This window comes from Suncus etruscus, chromosome 7 (genome assembly GCF_024139225.1).
Source record: "Suncus etruscus isolate mSunEtr1 chromosome 7, mSunEtr1.pri.cur, whole genome shotgun sequence".
In the NCBI taxonomy this organism is placed as follows: domain Eukaryota; kingdom Metazoa; phylum Chordata; class Mammalia; order Eulipotyphla; family Soricidae; genus Suncus; species Suncus etruscus.
Window position 1 is genome coordinate 110,781,208 of NC_064854.1, and position 14,015 is coordinate 110,795,222.

Genomic DNA, 14,015 nt, shown 5'->3' on the forward strand with positions numbered 1-14,015 from the left:
CATATTTGTGATTTCTCACCTTATCTGTAAAATGGAGATAATGACAATACTTAGATTAAAATAATACTCATGCCACAGCAAGACTACAGTAGGTAGGGCTCTTGCCTTGAATACAGCCAACAGAAATCTGATCCCTGACATCCCTATTGTCCCCTAAGCACAGTCTCAATTTAATTTCTGAGTACATAGCCAGTAGTAATCCAGGGGACATTCCCAGGTGTAAGCCAAAATCTTTACTCAGTCTCTCACCAAAAGTCACTGTACAGTTAAGCTTGTGCTGGCACTCTCTACATATAGAGGAATGATAGTCACATGTAATCACATATAAATATTTTTCCCTCCTGGAAGCAGACTTTACAAAAAGCTATCAAAACTATAAATGGGAGTCAAGTTGGGAATTCCATCCTATTACAGTAATGTGTGTAGTTCTATTAACTAGGAAGCCTTGAGAAATTCAGTATGGACTCTCAGGTGTTGTCCTTTTCAGCAAGATAAAAATTATAAAGATGGGGCCAATGAGGTGGCGCTAGAGGTAAGGTGTCTGCCTTGCAAGCACTAGCCAAGGAAGGACCGCGGTTCCATCCCCCGGCGTCCCATATAGTCCCCCCAAGTCAGGGGCAATTTCTGAGCCCTTAGGCAGGAGTAACCCCTGAGAATCAAACGGGTGTGGCCCAAAAAAACAAAAAAAGAAAAAATTATAAAGATTTTGGTCAGAGAGAAGGTACAGTGGATAGGAAATTTGCTTTGCATGCAGCTAACCAGGGTTCAATCCTCAGTATCCCGTATGGTCCCCGAGCACCACCAGAAGAAATTCCTTAGTGCAGAATAGCAGTAACCTTTGAACACAGCCCGGTGTGACCCCCCTCCCAACCCCAAAGAAATAAACACCTAGATTAATAAAGATGTGAGCTTTACTGAGGATGCTTTTTCTCTTCATCATTCAAAATGCAGTAAATTTAGTAAATCTTTTATCTTTTTTGGGGGTGGGTGGGAGGCTTTCTGGTGACGCTCAGGGGTTACTCCTGGCTATGCACTCAGAAATCGCTACTGGGGGCTGGAGAGATAGCATGGAAGTAGGGCCTTTCATGCAGAAAGACCCTGGTTTGAATCCCGGCATCCCATATGGTCCCCTGTGCCTGCCAGAGGCAATTTCTGAGCATAGAGCCAGGAGTAACCCCTGAGCGCTGCCAGATGTGACCCCAAAACAAAACAAACAAAACAGAAACAAACCAACAAAAAATGAAATCACTCCTGGCTTGGGGGACCATATGGGACTCCTAGAATCGAACTCAGGTCTGTCCTGGGTCAGTTGCATGCAAGGCAAACTCCCTCCTGCTGTGCTATCGTTCCAGCCCCAGTACATGATACCATGATACCATGTATGTGGTCAAACCAGGATCCACCTCAAGGCCCATATAGTCTACCAAGTCTAACCAGGAGTCATCCTGAGCAGAGCCAGTAGCAATCCCTGAGTACTGGCAGGTAGAGCCCCAAACCAAATAAATAAATAGATAAGACATTCTGAAAAAAATCCTCTAAGGGTTCTAGATTATTTCTCCAGAAAATTTTAAATACCATAGAGGAGCTTAACAGAAACTAAGTACTAGTCTTACAATCTGAATCTCTAGGAATCTAGGAATCTCTAGGAAGCTAGAAGAGTTAATAAAAAAGTTTATGCTCTGGGTAGTTCAAAATGCATGGTATTTAAATTGTCCAGACACAGATATCAGAACTAGAAAAAGGAAACTCACACTCTCTCTCCTCTCTTTCTCTCTCATTTGAGTTTGGTGAGCCATAAGGTCAGTGTGACATCTATTCAACTCTGCTGTATATTTTATGGTTTAAGGCAGTCATGAACAATAAGAAAATGGATGGCTATGGTTATGAGCGAGTGAATTTTTACTTATGGACACTGACACTTGAATTTCACTTATTTTCACATCATGCAATAATGATTTTCTACTGAGTTTTTATTTCAACCACTCCACAATGGAAAAGCCATTCTTACCAAACTGCAGGCAGGGATTTGACCCATACACAGGATATTTAGGTCTGCATTAAAATGGCTGAAGATCTGACAATTAGAGAAAAAATTGCAGCTGAAGGAGGAGTCTCTCTAAGTTTTCATTCAGAGGCTAGCTCACTTCTAAGTTAATGTAAATTGCACAGGTAAAAAAAGTTATTCAGGAAAGGTCAGCCAAGATGCTGTCATGTTACTGAAGTCTTAAGATTCATTCTGGAAGTGTCAAATGTGGCCAATCTGTAACCCAATAACCTGAGTGCTCTTTAAAGGTGTGGTTAAAATGATTTTGATACACTGAACTTGAATCATTGATTCCTGTAGGAAGTTTACTTTGAATCTCCACTTGAGTGGTAAGCAGACTGCTGGCACTGCCACCTTTGGGACTCTTGTACACTCAATAAACAGATCAGTAATGGCAGTCTGGTTTGCCTCAAGAAAAAGTACAATGCACATAAAGGCTCAATTTTTCAGGAGATTACCGTATTATCCAGCATATAAAACAACTTTTGAAACAAAAAAAAAGTCAACCGAAAATCGGGGGTCGTCTTATACGCCGTGTATATCCTGAAAAATGTTACAATATGCCACTAAACGAAACAAACAAACAAACAAAATCAGGCCGCAGAGTTTCCAAATCTCTTTCTTGGGGGCTCCCAAACAGTACTCAGGAGATCTGGGGGCCACTTCTGGCAAAACCCAGCTAACCGTGTTGGTGGTTCAGTGTTAGGGTCCGAGGATGGGGTGTTGTTTGGTTCATGTAGTGGGGGAGATTAACTGACGCCACCAGGGAATTGCCAGAAAAAGTGCCTATGATAAGGGACCAATCACTGCAAGGCTGCTCGGACCGCCTCTCTAACTCAGCCAATCCAAGCAGGCTTTTGATGCATGCAAATTAGACAATGTTTTGGACCGGAATCTACACTGTAAAAAGCCTTCTCAGATTGGCCAGAGTCAGAGAGGAAGTCTATTACAGTATAACTTTTGAATCTTTGCTTGTTATGATTGGCTCACTGTGGTACATACAGTTGCAGCACAGGAACGTTCTGTCTGATAGAGCGAATATAGGCCTAAACCTATGTTTTAACTTCAAAATTAGGGGGTCATCTTATACGCCGGAAAATACGGTAGCGTAAGTTCATGCATGTATGGCAAAGACAGAAAACAAAGAAATGTTTCTGGTTTATGGGTCATAATAATTCAGTGCAGGGAGAATAACATTGGACCACAGCTCGTTAATTTAAGGTATTTGATGTATACAAGAAAGTTCATTAAATTTTCGCCTATTTCTGTCATATATAAAACTGTCCATGGAATAAGTAAGCTGCGGAAGCAGCAGGGCAAAATCTGCAGGTGGCAGCTGTAGGAACTGGGGTTTTGCAAAAATCCAGGTCTGAAGCCGCCAACATGTTGTGTCCCAAGGCTTAGCACACAAGTGCTAAGCCAAGCCAACACTGGAGATGTCCAGAGCACCCTGCTGCTGAATGAAGAAAGGTCACTCTTAGCCTACTCTGGTTACAGGGATACCGAAACCTGGGCCACCACCACCAGCACCACCTATGATCATCACCACCTACAATCGGAACAGGAACCAAGCATTCAATGAAGACAACCTCAAATTCATCCTCATGGACTGCATGAAGGGTTATGTAACAGCCACACATGTGGTGACCCTTCTGCTGTGCATGTATGCCAAGGAGACAGTTGTTTGTGATGATCAACACAAAGGCTCAGGCATTTTGGTGCAAAATCAAGATATAGATGGGGAAAGGGAAGCTGGGAACGGAACAAAGAGATGAACCCCCAGGAAATCTCCCTGTACTGAGGGGGAGTAGGAGGAAGGGCATGGAGGTGCCTATGTTTTTGTCGAAAAATAAATTAAAACTCAAAAAAAAAAAAACTGTCCATAAAAAAAAGTGTGGAGGGGCTGGAGTCATAGTATAGGAGCTAGAATATCTGCCTTGCATGCACCCAACCCAGGTTTTATCCCCAGCATTCACATGAGCACTGAGCTCATTCCCTGAGCACCAACCACCAGGAGTTGGTACAGAGCCAAAAGTAACCCCTGAATATTGTTGGGTATAGCCAAAACTAAGTAAATAGAAACAATAAAGGATGGAAGGGAGCCGGAAAGTAAGGGTTTAATGTTCTGTTTTGTACATGACAGCCCCAATTAAATTCCTGGCACGACATATGGTCCAGTCCGCCAGAGCACCATCAGGCATGATCGCTAGGCAGAGCCAGAAGTAAACCCTGAGCAATGCCATGTGTGGCCTCCCAAAAAAAGAAAGGGGGAAAAAAAAAAAAAAAACAAGAGAAAAATGGAGTTCTTATGCCTGTAATATAAATACTTCAATAGTACATCATATAAAGTATTCACTGTCAGCTATCTATTAAATAATCTTCCTTTCCCAGGAAGAAAAAGGTGATCTGTAACACTGACTATTTCTGTGTTAAGAATACCCATCTAGGGCCCAGAGAGATAGCACAGCAGCATTTGCCTTGCAAGCAGCCAATCTAGGACCAAAGGTGGTTGGTTCAAATCCCGGTGTCCCATATGGTCCCCCGTGCCTGCCAAGAGCTATTTCTGAGCAGACAGCCAGGAGTAACCCCTGAGCACCGCCGGATGTGGCCAAAAAAAAAAAAAAAAAAAAAAAAAAAGAATACCCATCTATGGGGCCGGCGAGGTGGCACTAGAGGTAAGGTGCCTGCCTTGCAAGCGCTAGCCAAGGAAAGATCGCGAACGCGGTTTGATTCCCCGGCCTCCCATATGGTCCCCCCAAGCCAGGGGCAATTTCTGAGCACTTAGCCAGGAGTAACCCCAGAGTATCAAACGGGTGTGGCCCGAAAAAACAAAACAAAAAAAAAGAATACCCATCTCTTTTTTCTTTTTTTGGTTTTTGGGCCACCCCTGGCAATGCTTAGGGGTTATTTCTGGCTCTGTGCTCAGAAATTACTCCTGGGAAGCTTCAGAGGACCATATGGGATGCCAGAGATCGAACCAGGGTGGTTCCCAGTAGGTCACATGTAAGGCAAATACCCTCGCTGCTGTGCTATTGCTCTGGACTGAAAATACCCAGCTCCTTAAGGGAAGTCTTTCTCCTCTTTCCTTCTTCAAATCTAGCTATCTGTAGGTACATGTAACTATGTAAAGAGCTATGTAGCTCTTTCCATCTAGCTCTGGGCTCAATTATGTTTCTGATATTACAACAGGGAAATCACTTGTCATCAAGTGTGGCTATCACTCTGGGTTGCCATCCTACTCTCTTGCCTAAATATCAGAGATAAGAGAGGTGGTGTTCTGTCTGCACCCTTTCTGGAAAGTGTAAATGGAGCACTAACCTCAGGAGAAGTGTTGAAAGACAACCTATAGTCTCCCCTGGAGCCAGAAAAGATTCACCTCACAGAATAGGTCTCTTTTTAAAAGATTCACAATACAATAGAAAACTGGTCATTTGTACCCTTCATCCTTGAGTGACTTAATTCTATCTTCCTAGTAAGCCAGTTTATGCATTGTGGGGAAGAATTTACAAATGTGTGCATAAACTAAAACATATATACACACACATACATATGTATACATACATATCCTCATTAACAATACCTGTCTTCTGTAAGCTGGCATTATAATTAATGCAAAAGCTTTCACATAATGATTATAAGAAAAGTATTTAGGTGCAAAGGGCTAGTACAATAGATAGGGCATATGCCTATAATAGCTGGCCTGAGTTTGGTCCCCTGAGCACTGTCAGGATCCCTAAGAACAGAGCCAGGAATAAACCCTCAGCTTCACTGCATGAGACCCCAAAAAAACAAAACAAAAATTGTTTGAAGATTGTTAGAGAATACTTTGATATTATGTTTTTCAGGTGGACTTAAGAAAAATTAAGAGATTGCATCCTAAAGAAAATGCCATTTTCCCCAATTTCTCTGTTGTTTCCAAAGGATATTATTTTATTTGCCATGAAATTGGGGTATTTGATTTTTTTACCAATAATCTTTCACTTTATGTTCATGCACTTATATGGAAACTTTAATTTGTTATCCCTACCAATAAAATTCATCTAAATCTATTAAGTTTAGAATTCTACAAAATCACCCTTGGGGGGAAAAATAATTTGTCTTTTGAGTGTAGATATTTGAAAAATCTAAATGCATTATTAATACTTCATCACAAAACCACTGTTATAAACCAATATAAATTATATAAGACAAAGCAATAAAGAGAGAATACAGGACTGAAAAGATGGCTAGAAAGATTGGCATGAATGCTCTGTTCTGGTATGGGAGACCAACTCCTAAGCATCAAGCAAGATTATCTCCCGAGAACCACTGGGTACAGCCCAAAACCCAAATGCTGCCACCACCCCCCAAAAAAAGAATATAGATAAAAATAACTGAATGATGACTGAAACTATGTCCTAACATTTTGTTTACTAGTAGAAGGTAGAGGAATAAAAAGACTAGCAAAATCACAAATAATCTCCCTTTCACCTACTAGTAGTTCCAAACTCCATCAAAGCAATAACCCTTGGGTAGTCTTTTTTGGAGGAAACAGGTCCAAACAAACTATAAACAGAAAAACAGAAAAAGAGAGGAATCCTTGGGGCCCGGAGAGATGGCACAGCGGCATTTGCCTTGCAAGCAGCCGATCCAGGACAAAAGGTGGTTGGTTCGAATCCCGGTGTCCCATATGGTCCCCTGTGCCTGCCAGGAGCTATTTCTGAGCAGACAGCCAGGAGTAACCCCTGAGCACCGCCAGGTGTGGCCCAAAAAAGAAAAAAAAGAGAGGAATCCTAACTTAGCAATTCTGATTTTGCGAGGTGAAGATGTGTGAAATCTTGAAAATCTTGGATAAGTTGTACATACTTGCCCTAGAAAAGAAGACTTAACTCATAGTGCTTTGCCCACAATTTCAGGGGATTCATTCCCTCCAGAAGACTTTTTAAGGCCCAAGGTTAAAAAGTCTTGAATTCAACAGGATAAACAAATGAAAAGAATATTAGGAAATGAGGTGTATGATTATCAGCAGTTATAATAATTTAATAATTTAGATGTATCGAGTCATTTCCTTTCCCTATTTACAGTAACTACAATCCCTACAACTCTAGAAAGTAGTACTACTTGTAAAATCTTGTCACTTATTATCATCTACTTTTTACAAAGAGGAAAAGCTAATTTTGGAGTTTCAATGATAAAAGCTTAAGCGACCTTTTCTTACATACAGGTTTTTAACACAGGTCTACAGTAAAGAATTCAAACAGTTGGAAACACACTATTAGATAGTGCAAGTCCTAGAATACTCATGGTAGTGTTTTAGTATTTTTAAGGTTTATTCATATCATCAATCAATCTACACATTTCCTCTTGATTTAACCTCAATGATGAGAAGAATCAGTATGGATTCAACTCCAACTTATCTTTTCTTATTAGGAGATTATCTTAACATAAAAGATCACTGAATCATTTTCTTTAAATTTTTTGAAAATATTAAAACCATAATTTAATAAGTTCTTAAACCGCTTTTAGACTGCTTCTGAAGCAGTCTGGTGTGAACTAATCATAACAAAATCATAAAGCCCCTTGCATGACAGGAAAATTCTCATTCTTGGAGAGTAAACTAATACACAAAATTTATAAATAGGGGCTGGAGAGATAGCATGGAGGTAAGGCATTTGCCCATATGGTCCCCTGTGCCTGCCAGGGGCGATCTCTGAGTGTAGAGCCAGGAGTGACCACTGAGCGCTGCCAGGTGTGACCCCCCCCCCTCCAAAAAAAATTTATAAATAAGTGAGTCACGAATCAACTAAAAAACTTCATTCACTACTCCAAACGTCTAACAGTTTTACTCGACCTAATAGCACCAACATTTTCTGAATGGTTAGAGTTGCTTAGAAGAAAAGCTGCGAGGGTGTTTGGAAGGGGGAGCAGAGGGGTAAGTCTGTCTAAGAATTACTAATAATTGAATAGGCTAGATTAGAATCACACTCTTTTGTGCCTACTAAGTTTTAAGAGGTCTTAGATGTTAGATTTTCATGGAAAAACCTGCTCATGACAACCTCCCAGCTGAAAATAATAAATACAGAAAAGCCTGGGTGCAGGCCAATAAATTTTGATGTGTCTCAGTGTACTGTAGACCGAAGTGCCAGTAAACCTTAATATAATTGCTTTTTCTCTATGGGGGAGAATTACCAATAATCAGCACCCCGTTTCAGAGTTAGAAATCCTTAATGGCAAATGTACCCGTACTCAAGAGAATGAATAAAGTAACTACAAGGGCAGATGAGCGCTTTAAAGTTCAACGGCTTCCTATGAGAGTTGCCACCTAGTGATTTTAATTTTTTGAGCCCAGGCGGGCTGCCAATTCAACACTAAAACCGGACTAACAACTGATTTTTCCTATTGCAACATCGTCAGCAAGTCCTGTGCCTTCTCTCTCTTTCCTTTACTCTTAAACAACAATTCTCATTTTCAAAATCAACTAATTTGCTCTATAAACTATTCCAACTGGAAGCTCTTAGAGAGCTGTCACTGGTATTACTCTTCCTCTCTATGCCAAGAGACCAACAAGTGCCCGATTCAAAAAACCAAAACAGCAAACATAAACTCTGGCAACAGTAGCAAAACGTACATGTGGAGAGAGTAACAACAGACCCCTTTTGGACTTTAATATCCCGCTCATAAAGTTCTACAAGCAAGATACTGAAACAAAAAAAGATAAACTTTTACTAAATGTTGAAAAATAAAACTACTAGCCAATATAAACTCAACTTTCTAGATACCAAAACTTCACATAGGGTCTTTTTCTTACTCCCATCGAAAAGATCAGTTTGAAGTAAATTTGAAGTTGACTGGACCCCAGAAGTCCTATCTAACTTCAGGATGTCCAAGATGGTTCGGGCATCATATTGTAAAAGATAATCAGAGAAAAATAAAACCTAAAGGTAAAGTAAATTCCTCTAAAGCACGTTTAACTAAAAACTGAGGGATACTTAATCAGACCTCGAATTGCTGGCTAACAACACTAAAGATTTCAATATGTAAAAGTCTGACCTTCCCCTGTCCCCACACCCCCACTCCTGTAGTGGCAGTTCACACACAGGCCATCGACCCAGCCTTTAAGTAGCATCTCTTCTACTCAGATCATCATCTTTAAAATCCAAACTTCATTTTGCTTGCCAGCAGAGATTTCGAGCGAAAAGGGTTTCTTTTCCAGAACACCTGAGAGCATTCCTGGAAGCCTTTCCAAAAAGCTCAGAATTCCTTATTCCCCTTTCTCCATAAAGGGGGGGTTGTCAGAGCAGAAGGGATCTGAGTTGAACTCCAAGCCAGTCCCCAGCCAGCGCTCATCCAGGAGCCACGCATCTCAAGCCAAACGTACCATATTGGGCCTCAGTACAGTAGACAGGTTCTGGGATACTCCCTCCCAGGAGACTTAAACAGAGACTCCCCGGAAACCAGATTTCCAATCGTGCCATCCATCCTCCCCCTCTTCCTCCTAGGGAGGCGACAGCAGCAGCAGCAGCAGCAGCAGCAGCAGCAGCAGCAGCAGCAGCAGCATCCTCACTTGGGATGCAGCTGAAGACAAGGTGGGCACAAGTTCCCAGTCCCGGAGCAGCAACCGGCATGGCACGCAGGAAAACTTCCCTGGGGCCGGCAGAAAATTCCATCGTAGTAGTGTGTTGGTGTGTGTGTGGGTGGGTGGGTGGGGAACTGAACTCACCTTCACGACAGAGCCCCATGACTTCGCGGTTCTTCCCAAACTCCTTGCAACTTTCCTCCAATTCCGTCCCTGGGAGGGAGGCAGAGAGACAAGACACGGGAGGAGGGGGAGAGGCGGCAGGTCAGTGGCCGGGAATGTGACGCACGCTCCGGCACGCACAGAGGAGAGGAGAGGAGAGTCGGTGCGGGTACCTCGGCGTTCCCCACCCCGCAGAGACCATCGGTGACCCCCAAGTGGACGGGTCAGTCGCAGGCCGGGCAGTGGGTGGGGGTGCAAACTAGGGGGGAGGGGCGCAGGGGCAGGTAGGAGATGGGGGGACATAGAGGGAGGGAGGGAGGGCGTGGACACACACGGACACTCACCGTCTTTCCCAGGAAGTTTGGCAGCCTCGACCCACAGACTCCACGGCTGCCCCAGCATCGCTTCGGGACTGGGCAGGGGCCTGCACTCCCCGACAGTCGCCATGGCGGCGGCGGCCGAGGTGGAGGCGGCGCCAGAGCCGCCGTCCTCCGGCCGTAGGCGCCGCGACGGCGGCGGCTGCCGCTGGGGCTGCGGAGGCTGCTGGGCTGGTTGCGGCTGCTGCTGCGGCTGCGGCTGCTGCTGCTGCTGCTGCTGCCGGGCGGCCGCCGCCGCCGCTGCTCCGCCCGCCGCCGCCGCCGCCGCCGCCGCTCGGCGCGGCTCCCCCCTGACGTCATCCGCGGCCCGCTCCGACATTCTTTCCGCTCCTACAATGTAACAAAAAAAAAAAGGGGGAAAAGAGTCGCGCGGGGGCCGCTTTTAAGGAGGCGCCGGGGAGTTCCGGCCGGCGTTCGCGGCCCGCGGGCCGGGTGGGGCGCGCTGACAGCGCAGCGCGGCGCAGCGCCCCCCGTGCCCGGGCCCAGCACCCGGGGCCGCTTCCTCCCGGGCCGCGCGCCCGCCCGCCCGCCCGCCTCCCGCCCCGGGCGCAAAGTCCGAGCGCGGCGCGGGCTCGCGCTCGCTTTCGCTTTCGACTCCGCTCGGCCGGCCCTGGCCCTGGCCCTGGCCCTGCCTTCGGGGACGGCACCGGAGGCTCCGAGGCCCGCCGGCCCAGCAAACGCCCCACGCCGGCGCGGAGGTCGGCCGGCGCCGCAGATGCCCTCGGCTCGGCTCGGCCCGGCCCGGCCCGGCCCCGCGCCCCTCCACCTCCACCTCCACCTGGGGCTGCCCGCGGCGAGGAGGCCCCAGGCCGCCTCCGGCCCTGCCCAGCCCGGGGCTGCCCACCCTGAGGCCGCTCTCATCCCCGGGCCGGGCTCCGCTGCCCCACTCCTTCCTTCCTCGCTTCCTTCCTTCCTTCCTTCCTTCCGTCCGTCCGTCCGCGCGGCGGCACCCGGCCGGCTCCCTTAAGCGGAGGCGCCTCCCGCCGCCTCCTCCCCCTCGCCGGTCCCTCCCTCTCTCTCTCGGATCGCTCGGGCGAAGTTTGCACGTCAAGCCCCCGGAGCGCAGCCAGGGCCAAGTCGGAAGCGCAGCCACCGCGGCGAGGGCCGATCGGCCGGCCGGGCCACGGCCGACTGTCACCGAGGCGTGCCCCGAGTGTCGGAGGGCCCCGGTCGGGGTCGATGGGGCTCCCTCCCGGGCCGGCCGGGGAGCCGAGCAGCTGTCAAAAGCATGAATGGGAAGAAGCCGCGGGGCGGGCGGGCGGGCGGACGGACGCGGAGTGGAGCGGAGCAGAGCACGCAGCGAGGAAAGCTCGGGCGGTGGAGCCAAAGCCGAAGCGGCTCCGCTCCGGTCCCTCCCCACGGAGCAGCCCAAGAAGCGAGGCTCGAGGTTCGCTGGAGCCCCGAGGGCTGGAACTTCTGGTCCCGCAGTTCGGTGCCACACCAAGTGGAGGAGACAATGGCGAAGACATTTTGGAGACCCCCCCAATTTCTCTATTTCAACCCCGCTTTGTACCTGGAAGTGATTGATGCATCCTAAAAACTAGGAGTGTTGGGTGTGTGTGTGGGGGGGATCTTGCTGCTGAAAAATAGGATTGATTCGAACTGTTATTTTCCCCTCCTTATGATGGGCTTTTCTTGGGCAGTGAAGACCAGGTTCAGGACAGTGTACAATAAATTATTCTTAGATATGGTTTGGAGTCATTGTATTCTGTCAGATTTTGCGCACTAGATCAAGCTCTGGCCCACATCATTGAGCATCCCCCAAAAGCTTAAACGATAAGTTAAAGATGGGAAAATAAAAACCTACTTAGTGAACTAAAGCATATTAAGTAGTTGAAACAGACCCTTGCCAAGCAGTTTGAGAGAGTAGCAGGCTATACTACTAGACGCGTCAGTAAGTGCTTGTATTTTATCTATCAAACTAATGTCCAATCTGAAGACAGAGGCAGAAACAAGGAATCTGACCGCATGCTTCCCAATAGCAACACTATCAACATACTGCAACTCTTGGGACGATGTCACAGCAGTCTTCTCATAGGAACTTTCTCTAGGGAAGGGAATGGGCATATTCTTTTCAGTTTTTCAAATCTCAAAGAAATTATCTTTAGCGTCTCATAAAGAAACATCAACTCACATTTTTAATGAATAGAAACAAGGAAATGATAATCTAATGCAACTTAACGCAGAGTTCTTATTAGAAAAATTTAGTTTAGATTTTTAAGTTGGGAGGGCTATGAATTTTTATTTAAAAAAAAGTTGAGGGGCCGGAGAGATAGCATGGAGGTAAGGCGTTTGCCTTGCATGCAGAAGTATGGTGGTTCGAATCCCGGCATCCCATATGGTTACCCAGCCTAATAGAAGTGATTTCGGAGCATAGAGCCAGGAGTAACCCGAGGGCTGCCCGCTGGGTGTGACCCAAAAACAAAAACGAAACAAAAATAAAAGTTGAAATTACTGTATGAAATTATACCTGATTTGCATCCAAATATATCCCAAAAACCAAAATTATACAAGCTCTGCGTTTTTACCAAGTAGTGCAAGCAACGAGAAAAAACAAATAATTAAAAGGATTAAAAATAATTCTAAAGCTTTGCAGCCAGAGGGAGGGTACAGTAGGTAGGCGTACATGTGGACCACTCCGCTTCAATCCCCAGAATCCCATAGGGTTCCCCACGCACAACCAAGAGGTAATTCCTGAGTGCAGAGCTAAGAGTAGGCATTGCCACCTGTGACTCCCAAAACAAAACAAAAATTCTAAATACTAACTTCATATATGAATATCAACGAGATAAAGGTGCACTGTTAACTGCTTTGGTAATCATAGGTTTCCTAATAACTCAATACTGGCTCTCACTGTTGGATGTCCCTAATTCAGATTTTAATTTTGTTTTTATCTCAAATCACTGAAAATTCTGTTGAATTACATAAAAGTAGCCTACAAGTTTTCCTTTTAAAGTACATAACCTTTAATTTGTATGAATCTGTAACTTTTTTTCATTTTTTAGTGGGGAGGGATGGAGAGCTGGGCCACACCAGGACAAACTCTTGGCTCTAAGCTCAGAATCACTCCCTGTAGAGCTTGAGGGACCAACTGGGTGCTGGGGATCAAATCTGGGTCAACCATATGAAAGGCAAATACCCTGCCCCTCCCTGAAGTATGGCTTTGGCCCATAAATAATCTAACTTATATATATATATGTGTGTGTGTGTGTGTGTGTGTGCATACACATATATATGTGTATATATATATATATATATATATATATATATATATATATATATATTTGGGGGGGCACACCCATTTGACGCTCGGGTTACTCCTTGCTAAGAGCTCAGAAATTGCCCCTGGCTTGAGGGGACCATATGGGACGCCAGAGGGATCGAACCACAGTCCTTCCTTGGCTAGCGCTTGCAAGGCAGACATCTTACCTCTAGTGCCACCTTGCCGGCCCCAAATATTCTAACTTTACATTTAAAATAAATATATACTTGGATCTGAATTTGATGGCTTTTGGAGCCATTGGAAAGAAAAGCTTAACTATCTAGTTATATAGACACTAAAGAGAGCTTGCCACAGAGCATAGATGAAAGTAAAAATAAAGAGTAGATAGGAAGTACAGTCTAGTTCCTTAAGATACAACTTAATTTATCTCTCCCACTCCCTTTATAAAGATTACATACTTACTGTAATGCTGGTCATCAGACCCCAGGCCTCAGACAAGCAAACCAAGCACTCTACCCATGTCCTTCCCTTTTATTACATGTGAAAATACTTTAAAGATTCACTATATGACTTCTAGCAATAGAAAGTAATGTATAATACTTCTGTTATTATTCATGCTCAATAATTCTTGCCTTCAAAGATTTCTGCTTTTAT

At 45.3% G+C, this 14,015-nt stretch overlaps 1 protein-coding gene across 1 annotated transcript in view; it reads right to left on the reverse strand.

Annotated features, from left to right (window-relative positions):
* The window catches only part of ATXN7 (ataxin 7), a 119,039-nt gene extending 107,975 nt beyond the window's left edge, over positions 1-11,064 (reverse strand). The window contains exons 1-3 of the mRNA XM_049777111.1: positions 10,983-11,064; positions 10,106-10,468; positions 9,744-9,812 (exon numbers count right to left, since the gene is read on the reverse strand). Of these exons, the coding sequence (XP_049633068.1) occupies positions 9,744-9,812; positions 10,106-10,457 (421 nt within the window). The 5' untranslated portion in view covers positions 10,458-10,468; positions 10,983-11,064. The remainder of the gene's footprint in view (positions 1-9,743; positions 9,813-10,105; positions 10,469-10,982) is intronic.
* Positions 11,065-14,015: the final 2,951 nt, after the last annotated feature.